This window comes from Abramis brama (genome assembly GCF_963993115.1).
Source record: "Abramis brama genome assembly, chromosome: 8".
In the NCBI taxonomy this organism is placed as follows: domain Eukaryota; kingdom Metazoa; phylum Chordata; class Actinopteri; order Cypriniformes; family Leuciscidae; genus Abramis; species Abramis brama.
In genome coordinates, this window is record NC_139970.1 from 25,402,607 (window position 1) to 25,424,809 (window position 22,203).

At 37.0% G+C, this 22,203-nt stretch overlaps 2 protein-coding genes across 2 annotated transcripts; one reads left to right on the top strand and one right to left on the bottom strand.

Moving 5' to 3' along the window:
• Positions 1–977: 977 nt before the first annotated feature.
• On the bottom strand, positions 978–18,408 carry arl5a (ADP-ribosylation factor-like 5A). The gene is made up of 6 exons (XM_084121950.1): positions 17,866–18,408; positions 5,585–5,645; positions 4,528–4,675; positions 4,368–4,451; positions 3,232–3,383; positions 978–1,502 (listed from the first exon to the last, which is right to left on the bottom strand). The coding sequence occupies exons 1-6, from the start codon at positions 17,909–17,911 to the stop codon at positions 1,454–1,456; spliced, it is 540 nt and encodes a 179-aa protein (XP_083978076.1). The 5' UTR covers positions 17,912–18,408; the 3' UTR covers positions 978–1,453.
• Positions 18,409–18,867: 459 nt separating this feature from the next.
• On the top strand, positions 18,868–22,200 carry tsn (translin). The gene is made up of 6 exons (XM_084123413.1): positions 18,868–19,127; positions 19,433–19,526; positions 19,608–19,704; positions 19,794–19,909; positions 19,993–20,072; positions 20,433–22,200. The coding sequence occupies exons 1-6, from the start codon at positions 19,062–19,064 to the stop codon at positions 20,658–20,660; spliced, it is 681 nt and encodes a 226-aa protein (XP_083979539.1). The 5' UTR covers positions 18,868–19,061; the 3' UTR covers positions 20,661–22,200.
• Positions 22,201–22,203: the final 3 nt, after the last annotated feature.

Sequence of the window (22,203 nt, forward strand, 5' to 3'; positions counted from 1 at the left end):
ACATGACGCTTTGAGTGTCATAAAGCTTAGTCACTGGAAAATTGTTAAGTAATAAGGGGGTCTGAACAGCTGAGGATGGGTATTAAAACAGTTTCAATGACTCCTAGTTTAAATAAAAACAATATCTCTCACTCAGGGAAACAGCATTCCAAAACAAATCCAGATACAGTGCCAGAGAAAACCTGTTTACCATGACTCATGAAGTTAAACTTTAAATGTAAGTAGCTACACCGCAACATCAACATGTTTTGAGTAATAACAACCCTATCAAGTGTGTTGTCCTGCTTCAGATGGATATACATATAACTATCAAGATAGTTGTGTTTTAAACAGCATTATGAGGCACTGAAGTTCTACATGAGATCATCTTATGTAGAGAGAGATTCCAAAAAGAAAAGTCTGTCAAGGTCTGTTCACCGTGATGATCCACATTACCGATTACCAATGCCTAATCTAAAGACAATGCAGTAAATAAGGCATTCTGCATATTCTTTGACCAATTTAAGCACTAGATTTAAAATGCAGTTTGCCACCAGTGACAGAATTCAATTGCAAAAAATCTATACACATAAAAATATAAAAAACACTTTCCCTTTACAATGTAAATGTTTAAAAAGTAATTATCTGTACTGTGCAAATAATTACAAAATTAAGTCAAAATTCTGTGATAACATTATGTGTATGGTCTACTCTGTTATATATATTAAAATGCTATAATTTTAGTACACAAAGTTCTATCCAGATTAAGTTCAGATCCTCCTTAAACATATCAGGTTTTTGTTCAGGTTAAACAATTACGCTAATTAAAATCATTTTTAAAAAGAGACTCTGTCCTTTCAAACCATGCAATGCCCCCTAGAGGTGGCAAAAGAGCTGTGGAACGTAACCAAATACTTCAACATTGTAAATTTTGAAAAAAGGACAATCAGTGAGGGGTAATAAGAAAATCTGTTGAGAAATAAAATGTGAAACATCTGTCATGACAGATAAAAACACTTTATTTAGTTGTATTTTACATGAGTGCAGTCTCCCGTTGCATGGTAATGTGTCTCCTCAGCCCAGAGGAGACAGAGTCAGGTGCAGGCACAAGGTTAATGAAAATACTGGACTGCACACACTGGGCAACACCATGTCAGGTAGATGGGTAAAGCAGTGAGGCCACTCCAGGCAGGGATCCGCTCAGCTAGAGACAAGTTCTCTTAGTCCAAGGTCTGTGCCACCCTATTCGTCTTTCAATGGCCATCCGTGCAGAAAAACACTGGGTTTATGCTGTTTTGCAAGTCCTGACTTATTTTAGTGAGTTAGTTACAGATTGTTCATTCACAGTTCTCAATAATCTGTAATAAATTAATCAAACGAGTTCTGGTGACGTCGCTGAGTCACCTTCACAGTGAGCGACACCCGGCGGGAAAGACAGCGAGAGCACACTGCTATCTGAGGTCTGAGCCTGAGGTCATCTTACTCGCAGCCGTGACATCATCCATTCTAGACCCTGGCAGAGCCTGCGGACAGGAAAGAGACATTCAGCTCGGGCAGTTAACAATGCTCCTATTTTCTTTCTTTCTCTAAAGAAGACAAAGAAAGACATTTGTGCTTTCTGCCTGTTAGTCAGGGAAAGGCCTCTGAACTAATGACCTTGGCCATTAAATGAGGTGCATTTTAGTCTTTTCAGTAAACGTTAATGACCGCTCATACATTCCATTATGAAATCTACAGACTTTCTGAATCATATTATTTTTTTTATGCCAACACATTTTAAATATTATTTTCTGTGCATCCAGGTCTCTGTTTGCATCCACAAAGCAGGCAGAATGGGGTTAGAAAGGTACAATTTGAATTTGCTTTACTGATACATTGTGAAATTCTGCATTGGCCAGCATGGGTTGTCTATGAAAGCATATATTACTGCCACACAAGAAAAAAAATCATGCTTTGGTACATCATAATTATGAGATTTGTCAAAATTATGAGATAAAATCACACAAAGTCAAAATGATCTTCTTTGGCATAATTATTACTTTATATTTACTTTTTTCTCATAATTTTGAACTTTTATGTGATAATAATGAGAAATAGTAAAAAAGACAACACAAAAACAACACAAATTCAACTTTTAATGTACATTTTTACTTATTATTTACGAAAGCATTATTTTTTTTTCTTATGGTGCGGATATGGGCTTCCACAGCTGTCTGCTGAAAGCCCTTAAAAGCAGCCTTTCCACTGCACACAAGACGTTGGAGAGAAGCTCCTGCTGTCTTTTCCCCGTTAAGACACATATCTTGCACTAAACGGTGATACTTGAGCCAGGTAGTGTTTTACACGCACTGACTTACAATATTTATTTTTGTGTCTCCAATAGAGTGCAAAAGCAAGAGCCTTTATCCTCCGAAATTTCACCATGGTGGAATGAATAAATGAATGCAAATAACAAACAGCTATGCATATAGGACAAATGACTGCCAATAATTTGAGTAAAAATATGGAGACCTTTTTTTTTTATTAATAATTTATTATTTATCAATAACCATGCCTTTCTAAAAGTTTTTTTAAATAATCAAGTGTTTCTGATAAAGTTATATATATATATATATATATATATATATATATATATATATATATATATATATATATATATATAAAGTTATATATATATATATATATATATATATATATATATACACACACACATATATATATATATATATTAATAATTCTCAATTTGCGCACAAACTGATATACATCGCATCCGATCGACATGTTGAATACTATGTAATCGCTCAAGTTAAATATTTTTAACGTATCTAAAGCTCAAAACCGATGCAAAAATTCCACATTCGCAGATGGTCAGCAGCCCACGCAGCCCCTGTGCAACTCTCCATTGCAAATGAATGACTTCCGGTTCATCGGCTGTTGTTTGTTGAGTGCAGTGGAAAGGCGGCTAAGGATGGAATATTCTTGATTAATATTAAAAACAAGCATGGACTGGAAACCCAAGGACATGTCTGCATTTGTCTGACAGCAATTGCTGTCTATGCAACTTTTAGACGCCTAATGCGGATTCATCACTTCTATCGTTGCTAGTTCTATATTCAGCCAAAATGACTAGAACAGCAGACGTTTACACAATCTGTGACTCATTTCATCATCTCGACTGAACATAATATTGAACTGGATCTTTGAATGTACATGTCTGTCATGTGGCTCTGCTGTAGGTTTTTGTGGCCTTACCCTTCTCCAGTGAGGGCACAGCAGGCCTGGATGTGCCACTGATGGTCTTTGATAGAGGTAAGCTGAAGACTCTGGGAAATCTCAGCAACAGTCATACAACCCTTCACATCTTGCTTATTGGCGAAAATCAACAAACCAGCTTTTTTCAGATCCTAATAAAGAGAAAAGAGGAATTGGAATCAGGAAGTCATGACACAAAAGAGTGAACCAGACAGTCTCAGTACAACCTAGGAGTGGGCGATATGACCAACATCTTAAATCATGATATGAGTCATTTTATTTCACGATAATGATATACATCACAATAGTTACTTGTGCTTTAAAAATGTTATGATATAAAAAATGTTGATAACATTGAAATTCCATAATTCTTATCACCAAGTAAAAAGTGATAAAGAACAAAGAAACTAAATACAAGCATATAGGAAAACAAACTACAATAGAACAAAGACACAAATGAAATAGATCTACTAGAAAAACTTCAAGCACTAGAAATAAGAAATACTAGGCCTACATTAATTGTATAAAGTAATCATATGTATAAAAAACACTCCATAGTCTTCACTGTGTAAATTAAATATATTTATTCTTATTATGGTTACAAAAGTGATTCAGTCAAGAGCAATGAGTGATTCTCTTTTCTGTTGTTCGATTAACATTAATGACAGCAGGTATATTTGGATCCAATATACTTGTGTTTTCTTTCTCAGCTGTTTAAGTTCAAGACATAAATGACTGCGTTTACTTGCAAAGACGGTCATTTTGACATATGTTGTGTATTTAACGTTAAAGCCCAATTTCGTGGCAAAAATAACTCAGTTCAGAACTTGCGCATAAAGAGCATCGGCTTCATGTGTGCCGTCTCTCAGACAGAGCTCAGAAACCATCTCTCTGACAGCGCGCAAATATAGCGAAACGTTGTCTTTCTGAACGCATTCAAATGATAAGCTTTCGTGACCGTGCAGCACAGCAATGTCACGTGAGCGTAACCGCGATAGAGACAATAGTCCAAAATCTCTACCAGTTAATCGTGCCTACCGGTATATTGCCCACCTCTAGTACAACCCCTTTAGCAAATGTGTGTATGAACACTCGTCATGCAATACCAGTTCTCATACTGACATACATATACTCGCCTCATGGGCTAACATCCTGTAGAGCTCCTCTCTGGTCACTGAGATTCTCTCTCTGTCTGTGCTGTCCACCACCACGATCACAAACTACACAGGAGAAACAAGTTAATGCGACACAGCCTTTACGATTCAAGATAACTTTAAAGTTGTCTTAGGTCGCTACCTCTGTGTTAGTGTAGTAAGTGTTCCAAGAGGAGCGCAGTGATTCCTGTCCTCCAATGTCCCACATCAGGAAATGAGTATTATTGACCACAATCTCTTCCACATTGCTGCCTATGGTGGGTGAAGTGTGCACCACCTCATTCATAGAGCTGGAGATTACAACAATGACATGAGCACCAAATGAACAACAAATAGGACAACACCATAAATATGAAAGCACTATAAAATAAGGCAGTAATTTGCATGATGTAATCACGGCATCACGTGTAAATATATAAAAGTGACAGTAAAGACTTTTTATAATGTTTAGTGGTCGACCAATATAGATTTTTTTAATAGCCAATACAGATGCTGATATCTTAAGCCCCTTTCACATAAAACATTGATCCCAGAAAATTGCCATATAATTGCTTGAGTGCCTTCTGTGCGAACACAAACACATCCCGGGATTAATCCTGGGATCGATCCCGGGATGGGGACCTAGTAACATTGCCAGGATCAGTCCCGGAATATGAACAAAAGGCAGGATCAATGCCGTAAGGGGTGTGTCGTAGTGATCGTAGTAAAGCAGAGATCTTTCGCCAGCTTAGTGGAACGATGCACTAGTTTATGATCGAGTCAGAAAAAAATGCAAGAGCGTGATCGCAGATCATAATCGCAAGATCGCAGATCATAAGCAAACTGAAGACGCTGCGGAGACATTTACACGTCACATCCTGATGTCATGTGTCTTTAAGGGATCTTCATGTGACACACAAATCCCGGGACACATTATCAGCGTACTTTCCGGAATCTCTGTGTGAAAGGGGCTTTAGAGTGCAAGGTGAGAGCCCCTATATACAGTGTGTATATATATATATATATATATACACACACAGTACTGTTCAAAAGTTTGGAATCGGTTAAAACGGTAATATTGTGAAATATACAAATACAGGGTTAGGGTATGTGCCATGTTATGATGAAACCAAGCAAATTACAGCCATATTATGTTACATTATAATATATTATAAAATGAAGAATGAACTGTTTGATTTATAACCAAGTGCAATACTTACAACTGATAAAGTATGGTGGTCTTTCCTGCATTGTCCAGCCCAACAATAATGACTTTGTGCTCTGGGGGAACAACAGAAAAACTGATATTTTAGTAAACACTTTTCATCATACCCAGCATTGCAGACATTCGCCTTTGTTGTCAAATTAGCTAGAATATTTAACACCCAAACATATGCATGACAGGTATTTGAACGCATCACTGAGAAATGTGCCATCCTATACACTAACAATAGCAAGGAACTGAGCAGGTCTAAAGAACAGAATAATGACCAAACCCACAGAGTAAAATATGCATGTGTCAAACTTGTTTTAGGCTGGAGACCAATGGAGCCAGTACTGCCCTTACAAGCACGTTTTACTACCTACATTATCACAAACAGTGGTGTATGTGATAATACAGTACACTTTCTACATACAGCCTCATTTCAACTGAGCTAAACAATTGTGAATTTGACACAAAAATGCTTATTTTGATCATTCGGATATAATGATAAATATAACAACAACAAAAACAACAAATAGGCTAATAGGAAGCAATTTACAAGTTGTGAAACCTTCAATTTTGATCAAAAAGGTTTTCTATTGCCAATAAAGTGTTTTATAGACTACTGGCATTAATTAGACTAATTTTCCCTAGTACAGTTAAACATACAGCTGTATAAACTGTAAATATTAAGCCAACTAAATTTATTGCTTCAAACCACACACTTTAAAAATGAACTCATGCCCAGTATCTTGGCAATGCATCTCTATTTTAATATTATGATGATTATGCTGTGTGGCACTATTATTAACCCACTTTCACACTGCAACCTATAACAATTCAAGCTGTAACTGACTCCGGATATGAGTGTTTGCACCTGCAGACACGTCAAAGGCATTAGAGACTAGGTGACGTGGTAACACTTATAAGTGTGTGTAAAGGTGGCCAAATAGTTTCCACAAGAGAAGACAATGCTTAGTTGCAACAGAACTTTGCATACTGCAGTTTCATCATGCATGACAATGGACGGCAAGCACATAGCTAATGCAAATATCTCAATCTAATTTAACTGACTGCGACATGCAAAAGAGCCAGCACTTTTTCAGCCCCACTGTCCACAAAAAGGCCCAATAGGTTTAGGTTTGATATAATACATATCAGACACCTTTTTGTCTTTATTTTGTGAAATTCAGCACTTATTTAGCTAGAAATAAACTCCAGATAATTGATGCATGTACAATTTTGATAAAAAAAAAAAAAAAAACATTTAAAAGAAAAAGGGAAATTAAATCAGAGTTCACTAGGGCAATCTTCCTGAAACTTCATATCACAATCTTATAACAAACAATCACAAACCACGATCTGAATTGAGTGCTTTCCAAATGAGATGTAGCCTACTATCGAGAATATCCAGACTGGAACAACCCTATGGACTATTTGCACAATTTAAAACTCAGTAGCCTATTGCATTAAACAATCAGTCGTCAAAATAGTAATTAAATCCTGAGTTGAACTTTAAAACACTGCATACACTGATCATAACTGACTATCTTTATGTAAATACTCGCCAAGACGGACATCTTGACATATTTTTGTGTATATTTGACTGTTTATGCAAGTGTAAAACCCCAAGTATGCTTTGCTCGTCCTTTTTATGCTCCATCTCGCAGCACATGCACACGGAAAGCGTGTGGGGATCAGTCTCTTCACAGTTTAATGCGCTTTTAATAACTCTTTTTAAAATAAAGCATGTCGCCAGTAGACTGTGTTTAACGAGTCACGTTACATGATTTGCCTGATTTGGAGTTTAGGCTTTTAAAGGGGTGGTATAATGCCCTTTTCACAAGATGTAAAATAAGTCTTTGATGTCCCCGGAGTGTGTATGTGAAGTTTTAGCTCAAAATACCCCACAGATATTTTTATATAGCATGTTAAAATTGTCACTTTTTGAGGTGAGCAAAAACACACTGTTTTTGTGTGTGTCCCTTTAAATGCAAATGAGCTGCTGCTCTCAGCACAGGGGGCGGAGCTACAACAGCTTGTGTCCTTTTACCTCACACAGACATGTACTGAAAATGTCAATGTTTATGTTCAAACCGGAGTCAGACAATAATGGAGAGAATCAAGAAGAAGTGACAACATGTAGAAGCAACAGGACATTTCTGAATGGTTAGTTGATGAATTTAGGTAGCTTATGTGTAGTTATCTTCTAGTCATTGATTAGCATATTCTGTCTGATAATCTATAAATCGCGTTCCCGGGGGCGGGGTTTATGTAAATTTTAGGGTTGGTGATGTCACTAACCCGGGAGGAATGTTGTGTAGTCCCTACCAGCCATTTGTTGTATTGTCCTTAAAAAACTATTTCTTTAAAAGCAAAGATCATCCTCTGCTTTGAACTTTGAGCTTCGTAACTCAAACAGCAACATTACACACCAACTAAAGTTAAAAAAGTGAAATCATATTCAACCACCCCTTTAAGGAGGGACGAAAGCACACTGCTTTAAAAGAAAGGAACGGCGTGCAGCACAATGATAATTTTATCCTGATTATCACGTTTTCATTGTTGGAAGCCCAAATCAAAACCAAAACAACCAACTGCTGTTGAATTGTTTTTCAAATGTGTCACCACCACGCATGAAAGACACATGGCCAGTCAGCAAAGACATCTAGGGCTGCGTTTAGACTGGCACAAAAAATCTAATATTTACTAATATCAAGATCGGAATTTGTTGTACACAACACATGTAAACACAAAAATCCGCTCGAGATCAGATTTTTTCGCATCCGATCTGAGCCACTTCCAAACGTGGTTTTAAACCAGACAGCCTACATATCTGATATGTGAACATCCGACCTACGTCTAAACACGCATATTCGATTCCTCATTCCCCTTTTATTAAGCCAACACAAGGCGGTGGGTCCGAGGACAACACGTTTATTAAAAAATATAGCTTTTTAATGTTGAGGCAGACGTGCCTGTATGCGCTTGCTCACAGCTTTTTATTGAGGTAAGAACTTTAGCCTATATTTATCTCTGTAAAGAAAAGGAATTGCACGAACACAGAAACATTCAGGACATATAGGCGTAGCCAAACCTAAAAATAGAATAAAAATGTTTTTCTAAACTTGGACTATTGTTGTTTACTTACAATATTTGTAAATTTAAAATTTAATTTAATTTTTTAATTAGTATCGTTAAAAAAATATCTGCCGACATTTGGACAGCCAACCAATCCGCAAACAGCCGCTGACTGTCTGACGCCCGTTTCACACATACTCCGTTTGGAGTGCGTATGCGGTGCCTATTTCTTTTCCGCACCCATGTTAACAGGTTAGTTAGAGCTTTCACACTGCACGCGGATGCGGTCCGGCGATCCGTTCCAGGTGCGGTGCGTATACAGCAGTGCAGCGATCGTTTCCGCACCAAGTCTATTTTTGCTGTGCTGCACGCGCTGAATTAAAGTGACAGCGCATGGTTCGTGGTCAAAATGAACACAGACTGACATGAAAATATAATAATCTCACATAAATGCATTTAATTAAATAAAATGTAGTAATCTCAACATAAATGCATTTAATTTAATACTACTATTTTTGACAGTCATCTTTTTTACTTTAAGACCGGTGTAAAGTAAAGAAAACTACAATTTACCTCAACAAGGTGACATAATGAACAACACTTGTCTCATTCATGGAGGTGGAAAAACAAGTCCTTTGTGACATGCAAGATTTATTGTATTAAAATTTAAATGTAAAAGAAAAGGCATGAGAGTCGGCTGTTTTTGTCAATTTTAAGATTTAATTTAAAATGTTTGCGATGTAGTAGGCTACATGGTTAATATTTTACCACTTGCTTGAGCAACTTTATATACAGTGAGGAAAATAAGTATTTGAACACCCTGCTATTTTGCAAGTTCTCCCACTTGGAAATCATGGAGGGGTCTGAAATTGTCATCGTAGGTGCATGTCCACTGTGAGAGACATAATCTAAAAAAAAAAAATCCAGAAATCACAATATATGATTTTTTAACTATTTATTTGTATGATACAGCTGCAAATAAGTATTTGAACACCTGTCTATCAGCTAGAATTCGGACCCTCAAAGACCTGTTAGTCTGCCTTTAAAATGTCCACCTCCACTCCATTTATTATCCTAAATTAGATGCACCTGTTTGAGGTCGTTAGCTGCATAAAGACACCTGTCCACCCCATACAATCAGTAAGAATCCAACTACTAACATGGCCAAGACCAAAGAGCTGTCCAAAGACACTAGAGACAAAATTGTACACCTCCACAAGGCTGGAAAGGGCTACGGGGAAATTGCCAAGCAGCTTGGTGAAAAAAGGTCCACTGTTGGAGCAATCATTAGAAAATGGAAGAAGCTAAACATGACTGTCAATCTCCCTCGGACTGGGGCTCCATGCAAGATCTCACCTCGTGGGGTCTCAATGATCCTAAGAAAGGTGAGAAATCAGCCCAGAACTACACGGGAGGAGCTGGTCAATGACCTGAAAAGAGCTGGGACCACCGTTTCCAAGGTTACTGTTGGTAATACACTAAGACGTCATGGTTTGAAATCATGCATGGCACGGAAGGTTCCCCTGCTTAAACCAGCACATGTCAAGGCCCGTCTTAAGTTTGCCAATGACCATTTGGATGATCCAGAGGAGTCATGGGAGAAAGTCATGTGGTCAGATGAGACCAAAATAGAACTTTTTGGTCATAATTCCACTAAACGTGTTTGGAGGAAGAAGAATGATGAGTACCATCCCAAGAACACCATCCCTACTGTGAAGCATGGGGGTGGTAGCATCATGCTTTGGGGGTGTTTTTCTGCACATGGGACAGGGCGACTGCACTGTATTAAGGAGAGGATGACCGGGGCCATGTATTGCGAGATTTTGGGGAACAACCTCCTTCCCTCAGTTAGAGCATTGAAGATGGGTCGAGGCTGGGTCTTCCAACATGACAATGACCCGAAGCACACAGCCAGGATAACCAAGGAGTGGCTCTGTAAGAAGCATATCAAGGTTCTGGCGTGGCCTAGCCAGTCTCCAGACCTAAACCCAATAGAGAATCTTTGGAGGGAGCTCAAACTCCGTGTTTCTCAGCGACAGCCCAGAAACCTGACTGATCTAGAGAAGATCTGTGTGGAGGAGTGGGCCAAAATCCCTCCTGCAGTGTGTGCAAACCTGGTGAAAAACTACAGGAAACGTTTGACCTCAAAGGCTACTGTACCAAATATTAACATTGATTTTCTAAGGTGTTCAAATACTTATTTGCAGCTGTATCATACAAATAAATAGTTAAAAAAGTTTTTTTTTAGATTATGTCTCTCACAGTGGACATGCACCTACGATAACAATTTCAGACCCCTCCATGATTTCTAAGTGGGAGAACTTGCAAAATAGCAGGGTGTTCAAATACTTATTTTCCTCACTGTATATATATATATATATATATATATATATATATATATATAGAAGTAGCATTGAATAATACGTTGTTTATATGTGTACAAAGAGAATCGCAATGCTGACAAAACTTTTTTTAAATAAAAGTTGCTGATAACTTCTGGATTTGAAATACAAATAGTGAGTAAATGTGTTTGTGGTAGCCTACAGCCGCGGATCAGTTACTGCCAACGCAGCATATGTGAAAGCACTATAGCGCATGCTGCTCCTGCACCACATACGCACTGCAAACGGAGTATGTGTGAAACAGGCGTGATGGTAACAAGGTTGTGCTCATGAGGAGAGATGGAAACAAATGAGCGCAGTTCACACAAAAAAAACTTAATGAACATTCAGTGGTTAAAAAATTAATGTGGAGTTTTTATATTTATAACATGATACAGTTAAGCAACATCACACGACCTCGAGTGCTGAATACCATCACGATTGAAAATGTGACACTGATTTCATATGACAGTTCAATAAACAAGTAATTAATATCAAGTCACTTACATTTTAGACACAATATTGACTGTTTTGTTCTATTTGAGCAGCGAAAATAGTTTCAAACAAAGATCACAGCAGAACCACAGCGCATCTCACCGGAACACATAACCGCACAACTGAATGATTCAGCGCTTTGAACAAATCGGTTGAGCCAAAGATTCAATGACCCATTAAACAACTGCCTCATTCCCATAGACAGTAAAAGAAATGGACACAGCGACCCCATTGGATTCAACGGAGACAAGTAAAGTCAAGTAGAAGCACTAACTTCCTGATGGCTGAGCGTACTGCGCAGACTCAAACTGAGCTTGACGACGTAGATGTGACGTGAGCAACCCAAAAACTGCTTCTACGGGGCCATAACGTAAGATACAAGGTAATGGAGCCTTTTATACATTTTCGTGTTTTTTTTAGAAATAAATAATGGACAAATGGAGTCTTTAAACGCCTCAGATGTAAAGTTATTCGCTGCCAAAATGAATGGGAGTCAATGGAAATGCTAACAGCGGGTGATGGTCTGCTAATCAATGGCGGCGCCCGGGGAAGCTTCAGTGTTTTCTGAAACATTGGCCCCCTGCTCATTCCTGAACAATTCAGCCATTTGAACCAATCATTTGAATAAATGACTCAATAACTCACTCATTAAGACGGTCACCTGCCGCCCCCTACTGGTGGTATAGTTTCGTGTTTAAAAGTAGGCTATCATTCTTTCCAATATGTCATATTTGTTGTATATTCAATTTCTTTCTTTTTTTTAAACAATCTCATAACATTATTTAATGCAGTTGAAATTTTTCAGCGTAAATTAATTAATTTGATTGGTAACAGCCATATAGTGTCTTATTATTCCAATTAAATTTGTTGATCAAATTTAAGAATTTAAAATGAAAGATGAAGCATATATTTAAAACAATTAGGGGAAAATGCTCTTTATAAAGGTTAAAATATCATAAATATGTAGATTTAAATATGTAAAAGCTGGATTATGGATTATGGTTATTTAACGAGCCTGAATATAGTTTTACACATCAGCCTAGTCTATTCTGTAAATTAGTGATACGCTGGGCCGGGTTTTTTTGCACACTAATCTGACAATAAATGTAGCACACCCAGTTTTTCTTATGCACACCCAGAGACGCTTTTCTGGCTACGCTAGTGATTCAGGAGCTGGTTTCCAACCTCTGCCCGTGACTTTTATAATAAAACAGCCTACTGAAAGCTACATTATATTTCTCTGCAATGAGGTGATAACTTTGCTGTAATTAAACCAACAAGTTTAATTGGTTAATTCATTCGAATTCATACAAAAAAATATTTATATTACAGGGCTACTTTATTTCACTTAAAGGGATAGTTCACCCAAAAATGAAAATTCTGTCATCATTTACTCACCCTCAAGTTGTTCCAAACCTGTATGAGTTTCTTTGTTCTGCTGAACACAAAGGAAGATATTTGGAAGAATGTTTGTAACTAAACAGATCTCGGTCCCCATTGACTACCATAGTATATTTTTTTCCTATATGGAAGTCAATGGGGACCGAGATCTGTTGATTACAAACATTTTTCCAAATATCTTCCTTTGTGTTCAGCAGAACAAATAAACTCATACAGGTTTGGAACAACTTGAGGGTGAGTAAATGATGACAGAATTTTCATTTTTGGGTGAACTATCCCTTTAAGAATTCTAGATCTGAGCTGTAGATCAACGAAAATTATTTCCTGACTATATCTGTTCCGTCAGATTTTGCAGTGCAAAACATTCATGAGTCATGACGTTATCTTGTCCATGCTGGAAAATAATTCTGACCACCCAACATGAATTATATAAATAATTTTAATAGCACGACCATTCAAAACCATGGGTCTACCATCTGGATAGTAAAACGATCACCGAAAATCATATTGGGCGGGAATTAATGTAAACACAGATATCGGATACCAGTGCTATCTAAAGTGAGTGTAAACAGTTGGGACCAAAAAAAAAAAAAACGGATCTGGTCAAAAGATAGGATCTGTGCATTAAGCTTTCCATGGGAAGTTAAACTGGGGAATTTTGTTAATATTCCAATTTGGAAAATGGGAATTTACAGGAATTAAAGGTAAATAATTGGAAATTTGATGTAATTTATACAAACATAAATATATTTTTTTGTTTGGTCATAAGCGGCCATGCATGCAAACTAATAAACAATAAAAAAATTACATTTTTGACTGATTTATTTGGGAGTAGAAAATAAAATAAAATAAATACATTTTGCAACCCTAATCTGGTGTGACAAACATAGAACTAAATGATGATAAAATTGTCGAAAAATTATGCCTGAATAATGAAAGGACTGACATAGATCTGTATAAAATGTATTCTGGAACAACTGAATGAACCAGTTTAGAAATATTCATAATTCTCATTTCAGGTAATACAGCAACTCCAGAATTATTGGCACCCTTGGTAAATATGATCAAAGGGGGCTTTGAAAATAAATTACATTGTTTATCCTTCTGATCTTTCATTCAGAAATTCACAAAATTCTACCCTATCATTAAAGTGAAACAATGAAAAGTGGGGGGAAAATCTCATTATGAAATAAAGGTTGTCTAGTTCACGTTGGTCACAATTATTGGCACCCAATTATTGAAATGTCCTTTTCCTAAGATAACAGCTCTGAGTCTTCTTCTATAATGCCTGATGAGTTTGGAGAACATCTGACAAGAGATCAGAGACCATTCCTCCATAAAGAATCTCTCCAGATCCTTCAGATTCCCAGATCCATGTTGGTCCTTCTCTTCAGTTCATCCCACTCATTTGGGAACTTAGGACGGCCATGGCATAAGCTTCATTTTGTGCTCAGTGACACATTTTTGTGTTGATTTTGATGTTTGTTTTGGATCATTGTCCTGATGGAAGATCCAATCACGGCCCATTATACAACTTCTAGCAGAAGCAGCCAGGTTTTTTTTTTCTGTTGGTATTTGCTAGAATCCATGATACCATGTATCTGAACAAGTTGTCCAGGAACTCCAGCAAAAAAAATAGGCCCACATCATTAAAGATCCAGCAGTATACTGAACCATGGACATGGGGTACTGTTTATCCCTGTTTGCACCAAACCCATCTGGTGGGTTTGCTGTCAAAAAGCTCTTTTTTTTGTTTCATCCAAGTCCCTTTGGAAGTTCCAGTCGTGTCTGACAATATGCTGGAGTTTGTTTTTGGATGAGCAAGGAGGATTTTTCTTCAAACCCTCCCAAAAAACTTGTGGTGATGTAGATGCTGTTTGATAAAAATTCTAGGCTTTCTGACCCCAAGACTCAACTAATCTCTACACTTCTCCAGCTGTGATCCTTGGAGAGTCTTTGGCCACTCAAACTATCCTCCTCACCAAGCATTAAGACAATATAGACACATGTCCTTTTGTGTTTCCTCACATTTATACTCCCGTGGAACAGGAAGTCATGGCTGGACAATTTCATACTCCTAGTCACCCTGGTGTGCTAAAAATAAACGTAAATGAAAATATAGCCTACTTTCTAGGGGTGCCAATAATTGTGTCCAACATGCATCGGAGAAAAACATTTATTTATTAATGTGAGTTCTCCCCCACTTTCAATTGTTTTACTTCAATGAATTTTGTGAATTTTTTTAATGAAAGATCAAAAGGCTTAAATGCTTTTCACAAAGACACTTTGAAACTGATGACACTCAGAGTTTAAAGCTGATATAATCATGTCAGCTAAGCATTCATTTGCCAAAGAGGCTCCAAAGGTCAAGGTGTATTGTAAAGATGTGCTTTAGCACTTCAATTAATTTTTTTCTTTTTCTCATTCCTTGTATTCACAAGAACATACAAAATAGCCTGATACCAAGTCCTTGTTTTTGAAATAAAAAATAATTTAAAAAAAAGATCATACATAAGTATGAGTTGTATCACATTCAAATGTACAGTTGTGCTGACATTTAGATTTAAAGAGGTGGCTAAAGTCACACGGTTGCAGATCTCTCTTTCTCTCTGAACTCAAAGACAAGAAAAGTTCTCAACAATAAAAGTTTTTTTTTCAGTACTTTTAACGTTCACAACCATACCACATTAAATAATCTTAACAATCTCTTCACAAAAACCAAACCAAAACACTTTTTTATTAACAATGATATCTGTAATAATACTGCTTTAAAATAAGCCTTTGGAAACTGTAAAAACAGTGGAATACGATGTGTATCATTTTCAGACCATTCTATTTTGCTTACAAATATCACAAGTCATTTGTGCAATTTCAACTAGGCCTAATCATAACCTATGTAACCGGCCAGGCAACTTTAATATTTGACATCAGATTATTTGTAGAAGTCATAGCACCAATTTTCAATATCACATTTTTTTTTTTTTTGCAAGGCATAAACACACATTGTACATGATTAATGCATGTAATACATAGTGGCAACACAGTACAAAGTTGACAACTAAAACAAAAAGACAAAATAGCCGGTTCATCACAATATGGGGTTGCATTTACAGTGTCAACTTTCAAACATTTAACCTAAAGACTGAGAAACATTTCAAAGACATTCTTAAACTCAAATTCTCAAAAGTTCATTCCTGGAAAGTTGAAAACTAACCTGCACAAGAAGGGACATGAAACTGAGGAATAAAAAAAAGAAAAATCAAAGAGAAAAAAAAAAACGTGTATGAAGGTTAGATTCTACCCATTCACAGGCTCTGATCATCTTATCAGTTCTCTGTCTATTCCATGAAATGTTCTGAAAGAATTTAAGCAGTGTTGTGTGATGCAGAAACAGTCAACACAACAAAAAGGTGAAACTACTTTAACATGGATTTAGGGTGAAAGTATTTTAGCATCTTAAAAGTTTGGGGTGATTAAGATTTAGATTTAAAAAAATAAAATAAAAATTAATAGTTTTATTCTGCAAGGATAAAATTCTAAATGAATCAAAAGTTACAGTAAAGACATTTATAATGTTACAAAATATTTCCTATTCATATATATATATACATGTTTTACTGTATTTCAATCAAATAAAAGCAGCCTTTGGCCTTGGTCAGTATATGAGTCTTCTTTCAAAAACAAAACATTTTTTTTTTACTACACTACATCTAAACAAAAAGAATTAATACAGACTGGTGGTACTGCATCTGACTGCAGGCAACAATCTCTAAACTCTCATGTTACACGGCTCACCCATATCACAATGATCTACTCTGCTAATGAGTAAGGTGAGAAGAACTGAAGAGAAATGTTCCACTGGGTTATGTTGCAATTTGCACATGCTCAGTACCTTCACTGATGTGCAAGTCTTTCAAACAAGATTATGCTTTATGAATATCCCACACCATTTATTATAAATGAGAGACCACTGGCTATCACATGGACGTTGAGTAACAAGAAATGCTGACACAAACTCCAGCGCTTTGAGGATTAAACCACTGTTAGAGACACACAGGCTGACCAGTGTTGCAAAATGCCCAGCATGCACATATCACAGAGGAAAAAGGCACAAATGATCTAGCTAAAAAAAAAAAAGCAAAGATTGCTGCAATGGGTGTTTCACTTTTGAATTCATACTACTGGTGCAGGTTAATCTATACTCAGTGCTGACATTTGGTTTTCACACTCACTTTATATTGATATGTCCTCACTGGTGAGTTATGTTTTATCAATACCAGACGAAGTACATAAAACCAAACACGTATTGGGGATATTTTGGGGATATTTAATTTAATTTTATCAATCAATAAATTCCACTAGAAACAAACCTTGTTGTATTATTTTAATTTAATACTGTGAAGCTGCTTTGATACAATATGTATTGTGAAAAGCGCTATACAAATATACTTGACTTGACTTGACTTGAATATAATATCAATATTTTACCCACAGCAACGGTAAAATGCGAACAAATACATTTCCTACCAAATTTAATCTTACATGAGAATTACATAAGCGTGTCACAGTACTTGACACGTCACTCAACAATTATCTATTAGTGAAAAATAAAGATACCAGGTCTCCATCCTACACAAACACAGAGACTGACCCTGACAGTAGAGTATCTGTCAACAGCCAGTCCGAAACCATATTAGCCAGTTTATTGCAGCCTTACCGACTGTTTTAATGTAATGACAGTCGTTCACAGAATATTTCTACCTTGAAGAATGTACAACATGTTTATAATTATTTAAGTCGTATAAGCACCAGCGTCGCTGTTTTAAAGCGAAACTACAGTAGCAGTTTAGCAAATACTTGCTAGCTAATAAAAACCCATATAGCAAGTCAATGTTAAAAAATCATCGAAATATGTTTTAAAATATACTGCTTGACGTACCTTGGTGGTTAAAAAGCCTCCATAACTTTGTAAAAATGATTCCCATCGCTGATGTCCGTCCTCGGGCAACACCACCCAGCAGCAGCAGAGACTGAAAATCTGCTAGTTAGCCAGCTAAGCTAACAATCCGGTTCAGTACAATATAGTGCTCACGGTAACAGTTATTCACTCCTTTAATATTCTCCTGTGGATGTTATCCATGTCTCGTGAGGATGGGATATCTAAATACTGCATCATTTCAGTGCTGTCATGTCTGGAGGTAAATGAAACGAGGGCGTTCATTTGGCTCTGCCGCAGAGAGGAGCGTCTGGATCTGAAACGCTGAACTCAATCAAAACAGTTTACAGCCACGCAACACTCACCGGAAGTCTCGCTCGCGACCCGTCTGTCTCAAAAGCTGGTGCGGAGTCTAGCTGGACAGCACACTAGGGCACCTAAAACGCGAATGTTCGGCACTTTGGGGATGTAAGGGAATGATGTCTAGATAGGCAGCTCACTAGGTTTTGAGATACAGCCACACTCTCACTGACAGCATAGTGGACTGAGATAGCATTACTTGCGTTGCATGTATAATAAATACGTGACGAGACAGTTGATCTGTGTAAAAAAAAAAGAAAGAAAAAAGACAACAGATGGCAAAAAAGGCACAATATTTGGCTGAAGTCTGTAGGCTCTAGTCTTCATAAATAAGCTTGTTATTATAAAATCAGTTGTGCAACTCCTAAGGCTTACATTTGTAAAATGAATGAATCGGATCTTTCAAAACTGACTATTCTTGTGACTTGCTGCTTCAAGTTCTGACTGAGTAACTGCTGTCATTTATTTGTGATTTATTAAGTTAAAATATTAAAAAATTTCCCCAACTTAGCAACTCAGCTCAAGTTTTTTTTTCTTAAAAAGTCAGAAGCTTAATTATTTTGAGAAATAAATCTAAATAAAGGAAAGCGTTGGATTTGAGCAAGGCCAGTAGAGGGCGTCCAGGAGACAAGAGAGACGATCATTACATCATTATCATGCGACGAACTGAAGAGGGACGGATGAGAATGTGCATGCTGATGATTTGAATTATAACTGCATGCTGTTTGGTTCGCGAGGAAGACAATTAATAAATAGTCTCTGTTTACATCTAAATAGTCTACATTTACATCATCTAGTCACAGTATATAGCTAAAGCGCACAAGAAAACACATTTGAAGATGTCTGTAACGGAGATGTTTACCTATATCCAAGGCTTTCTGAGCGCAGATCAAGATATCCGAGAGGTAAACAACTGCACTGGCACATAAACTGGCAAAATAACTATACTAAAAATTAATGGGGTTTTAAGAAACAATGTGAAGTCCGTTTGGAATTTCATGTACTGTCGCAAAACCTCTGAATAAATTATTGCTAGTATTATAATATAGTATGCCAAGTCATATTATCAGAGGATTTGTGACGTGTAAATGAGACTTTATAAAATGCAACAGCTATCAAAGTCTTTATAGAAAGTTCAGCGGATCTCTTTATGAATTTGTTAATCCACATGTGCTTTCGGCTGACTCATCTTTCCATGTTCTTCCTTTAGGACATAAGAAAAGTTGTCCAAGTTCTGGAGCAAACGGCGCGAGAGATCCTCACTGTTCTTCAAAGTGTCCATCAACCAACTGGTTTCAAAGACAGTAAGACAAGTTTAAATTCTTGATCTAAGTCTATTGATTTACACGATGCCTTTTATAATGCGTTTTCATTCCCTCCACCAGTTCCCAGCAAGTGTTTGAAGGCCAGAGAGCTGTTCTGCACTGTGAGAAATCACACTGGAGAGCTGAAAACTAAGTTCCCTGCGGAACAGTACTATCGGTTAGTGTAGATACCTCTTGACCAATTCCCCCCAATTTTCTAGTGTTGATAATTATTTTAAAGATTTACACGTCCTCACCTTTCCCTAGGTATCATGAACATTGGAGATTTGTTCTTCAACGACTTGCCTTCCTTGCAGCTTTTGTGGTATACCTGGAAAGCGAGTCCCTGGTTACACGTGAAGAAGTGGCAAAAATACTTGCCAGTATGTAATGTTCATGTTTATTTATACATTTTCTATACTTGTGTGAGACTGTTGTAGATTAATTTTACTTTACACTTATGCAGTTGAAGTCGACAGAGAAAAAGGGTTTCATTTGGATGTGGAAGACTATCTAGCAGGAGTTCTCATTTTGGCCAGTGAGCTGGTAAGTTTTTTATTTTCCCTCAAGTTCGTTCAGACTACCAATCTTATAACCTTTATCAATAATATTATACCTGTTACTGTGTTTAAACATTTTAAACATTGAATTAAGTGTCAATGAGTGATTACATTGACAGTAATTTGCAGTGACAAATTTTCATTTAGTTTAATTTTTGTAATGACCTAATTATGCAAAAATGACTTTTTGTTTGAACATAAATGTGTGTCGGCAGTGTGTGTACACAACCACCCCATATATTATCCCCATAAATCATAAGCAGTGCATTATAGTGGATTTTGTGTGACCTTCTTGATGCGAAACAAATTAAAAACACAATGTACCTTTTGCATTTTCTTCGTTTAGTCCAGGCTGGCAGTGAACAGCGTGACCGCAGGGGACTATGGACGTCCGCTTAGGATCTCAAACTTTATCAATGAACTTGACTCTGGCTTTCGCTTGCTCAATTTAAAAAACGACCCTCTTCGCAAGCGCTACGACGGCCTCAAGTACGATGTGAAGAAGATAGAGGAGGTGGTGTACGACCTTTCCATCCGAGGCCTTGCCAAGGAGCAGGAGACTGGAGGAGAATAAGTAGAGCCGTGGCTGGGATTCTTCACGACTGGAAGAATGGTTAAACCTGTCAGCGTGCAGGTGGTCCGAGGAAGAGGAGGAGGAAAGGGATGGAGGTTTTGAGGCCCCGGTATTTTTTAAGCCACCTGCCTACCAGGACAGAGATCAGTTCAGGTTTTAGTGGGGAAATCTTCTGTTTCTCACTTCTGTTCAGAGATGTTTTTATGTACAGATGCATTTGTTTGCCTGTTATTTTTGATTGGATGTTTTTTTTTACTAGTTTTGATTGCTTTTGTCTCGGCCATTTATCTTGTGAATCATTGTACAGTCAAACAAGAAAACATTGTTTTGGGGGAGATATTAAAGAATTAATACTGAAATATCGATAAAGAGAGGGAAACAATGGTAAATGCTGGTAAAAACAGAAGTTATGCACCTGTTTGTTGTTTTCTGACCAGTAATGACATCAAGACACTTTCTTGATGTTGACCTAAACAAATATAAGCCTACATGTGACACAAACGGATTCGTTAGATTCGGTTTTCTACACTCATAGCACTTTTCTTGAATGTAACTGACTAAATCACGTTAATTGTTTGTTGCTGAGGTGTACATGAAGGTAAAATTGATAAACCTGTGCCAAAATGTTTCATACTGTAAAGACATCTTGAGTTTGTAGATCATCAGTTTCTTAAAGCGCCGGCTTTGGTGCCATATTTACACTTTGATGTATTTCTCCATTAAAGTGAGTGTTCATCCGAGAATAAAAGTTCTGTCATCATTTACACACCCTCTTGTCGCTCCAAACCTGTTTGACTAACATCTGAAGATCATGTTGAATATTATTTTGTCCATACAATCAAAGTCAAAAGGTTCTAAGTTTTGGACCCCACTGACTTTCACTATATGAACAAAAACATTGGAAACATTTTTCCAAATATCTTTTGTGATCCACAGAAGGAAGTCACACAGAACAGGTTTGGAACAGCACAAGGATTAGTAAATGATGACAATTTTAATTTTTGGATCAATAAGTTCAAAGAGATGTCTTGCTGTTTATTTTTGACCTTTTCTACTTTTCAGTTCATATGTTCCTTTCCCTGTTGTTCTGGCTCTTATGTTGTTCTGGATGTTGTTGCATGCTGAACTCCACCTGCAGAGAGTGTCGTATCAGGAAGAGCTTTGGAAAAATAACAAAACTTTCAAGCAAATGTTTTAAAGGGCAAACTGACAGTGCATTTGTTTTCCTTTGTAAATATTTATGGACATTTTTATGTTCCTCCCTATTTGGTTTGTGGATTCTCAGTGCATTGACTTTTTTGTTGCTCTTCTTGTTGTGTGTTCTTTGTGGGTGCATGTTTTACTTAAAATGGTTCCTAGTAATTTTCAACAATAATGCTTTGTATTCTTATTGTTTCACCCCAAAGATAGATTTCTATCTGACAGTATTAGCATTTGAAATGCCTGTTCATGTGGTGGTTCAACTGGAAATCATTTGCTTGTTCAATAATGCTGTGTAATAAAGACTGTCATTGGGAATAATGTTCTCAGAAAACATGGAGTC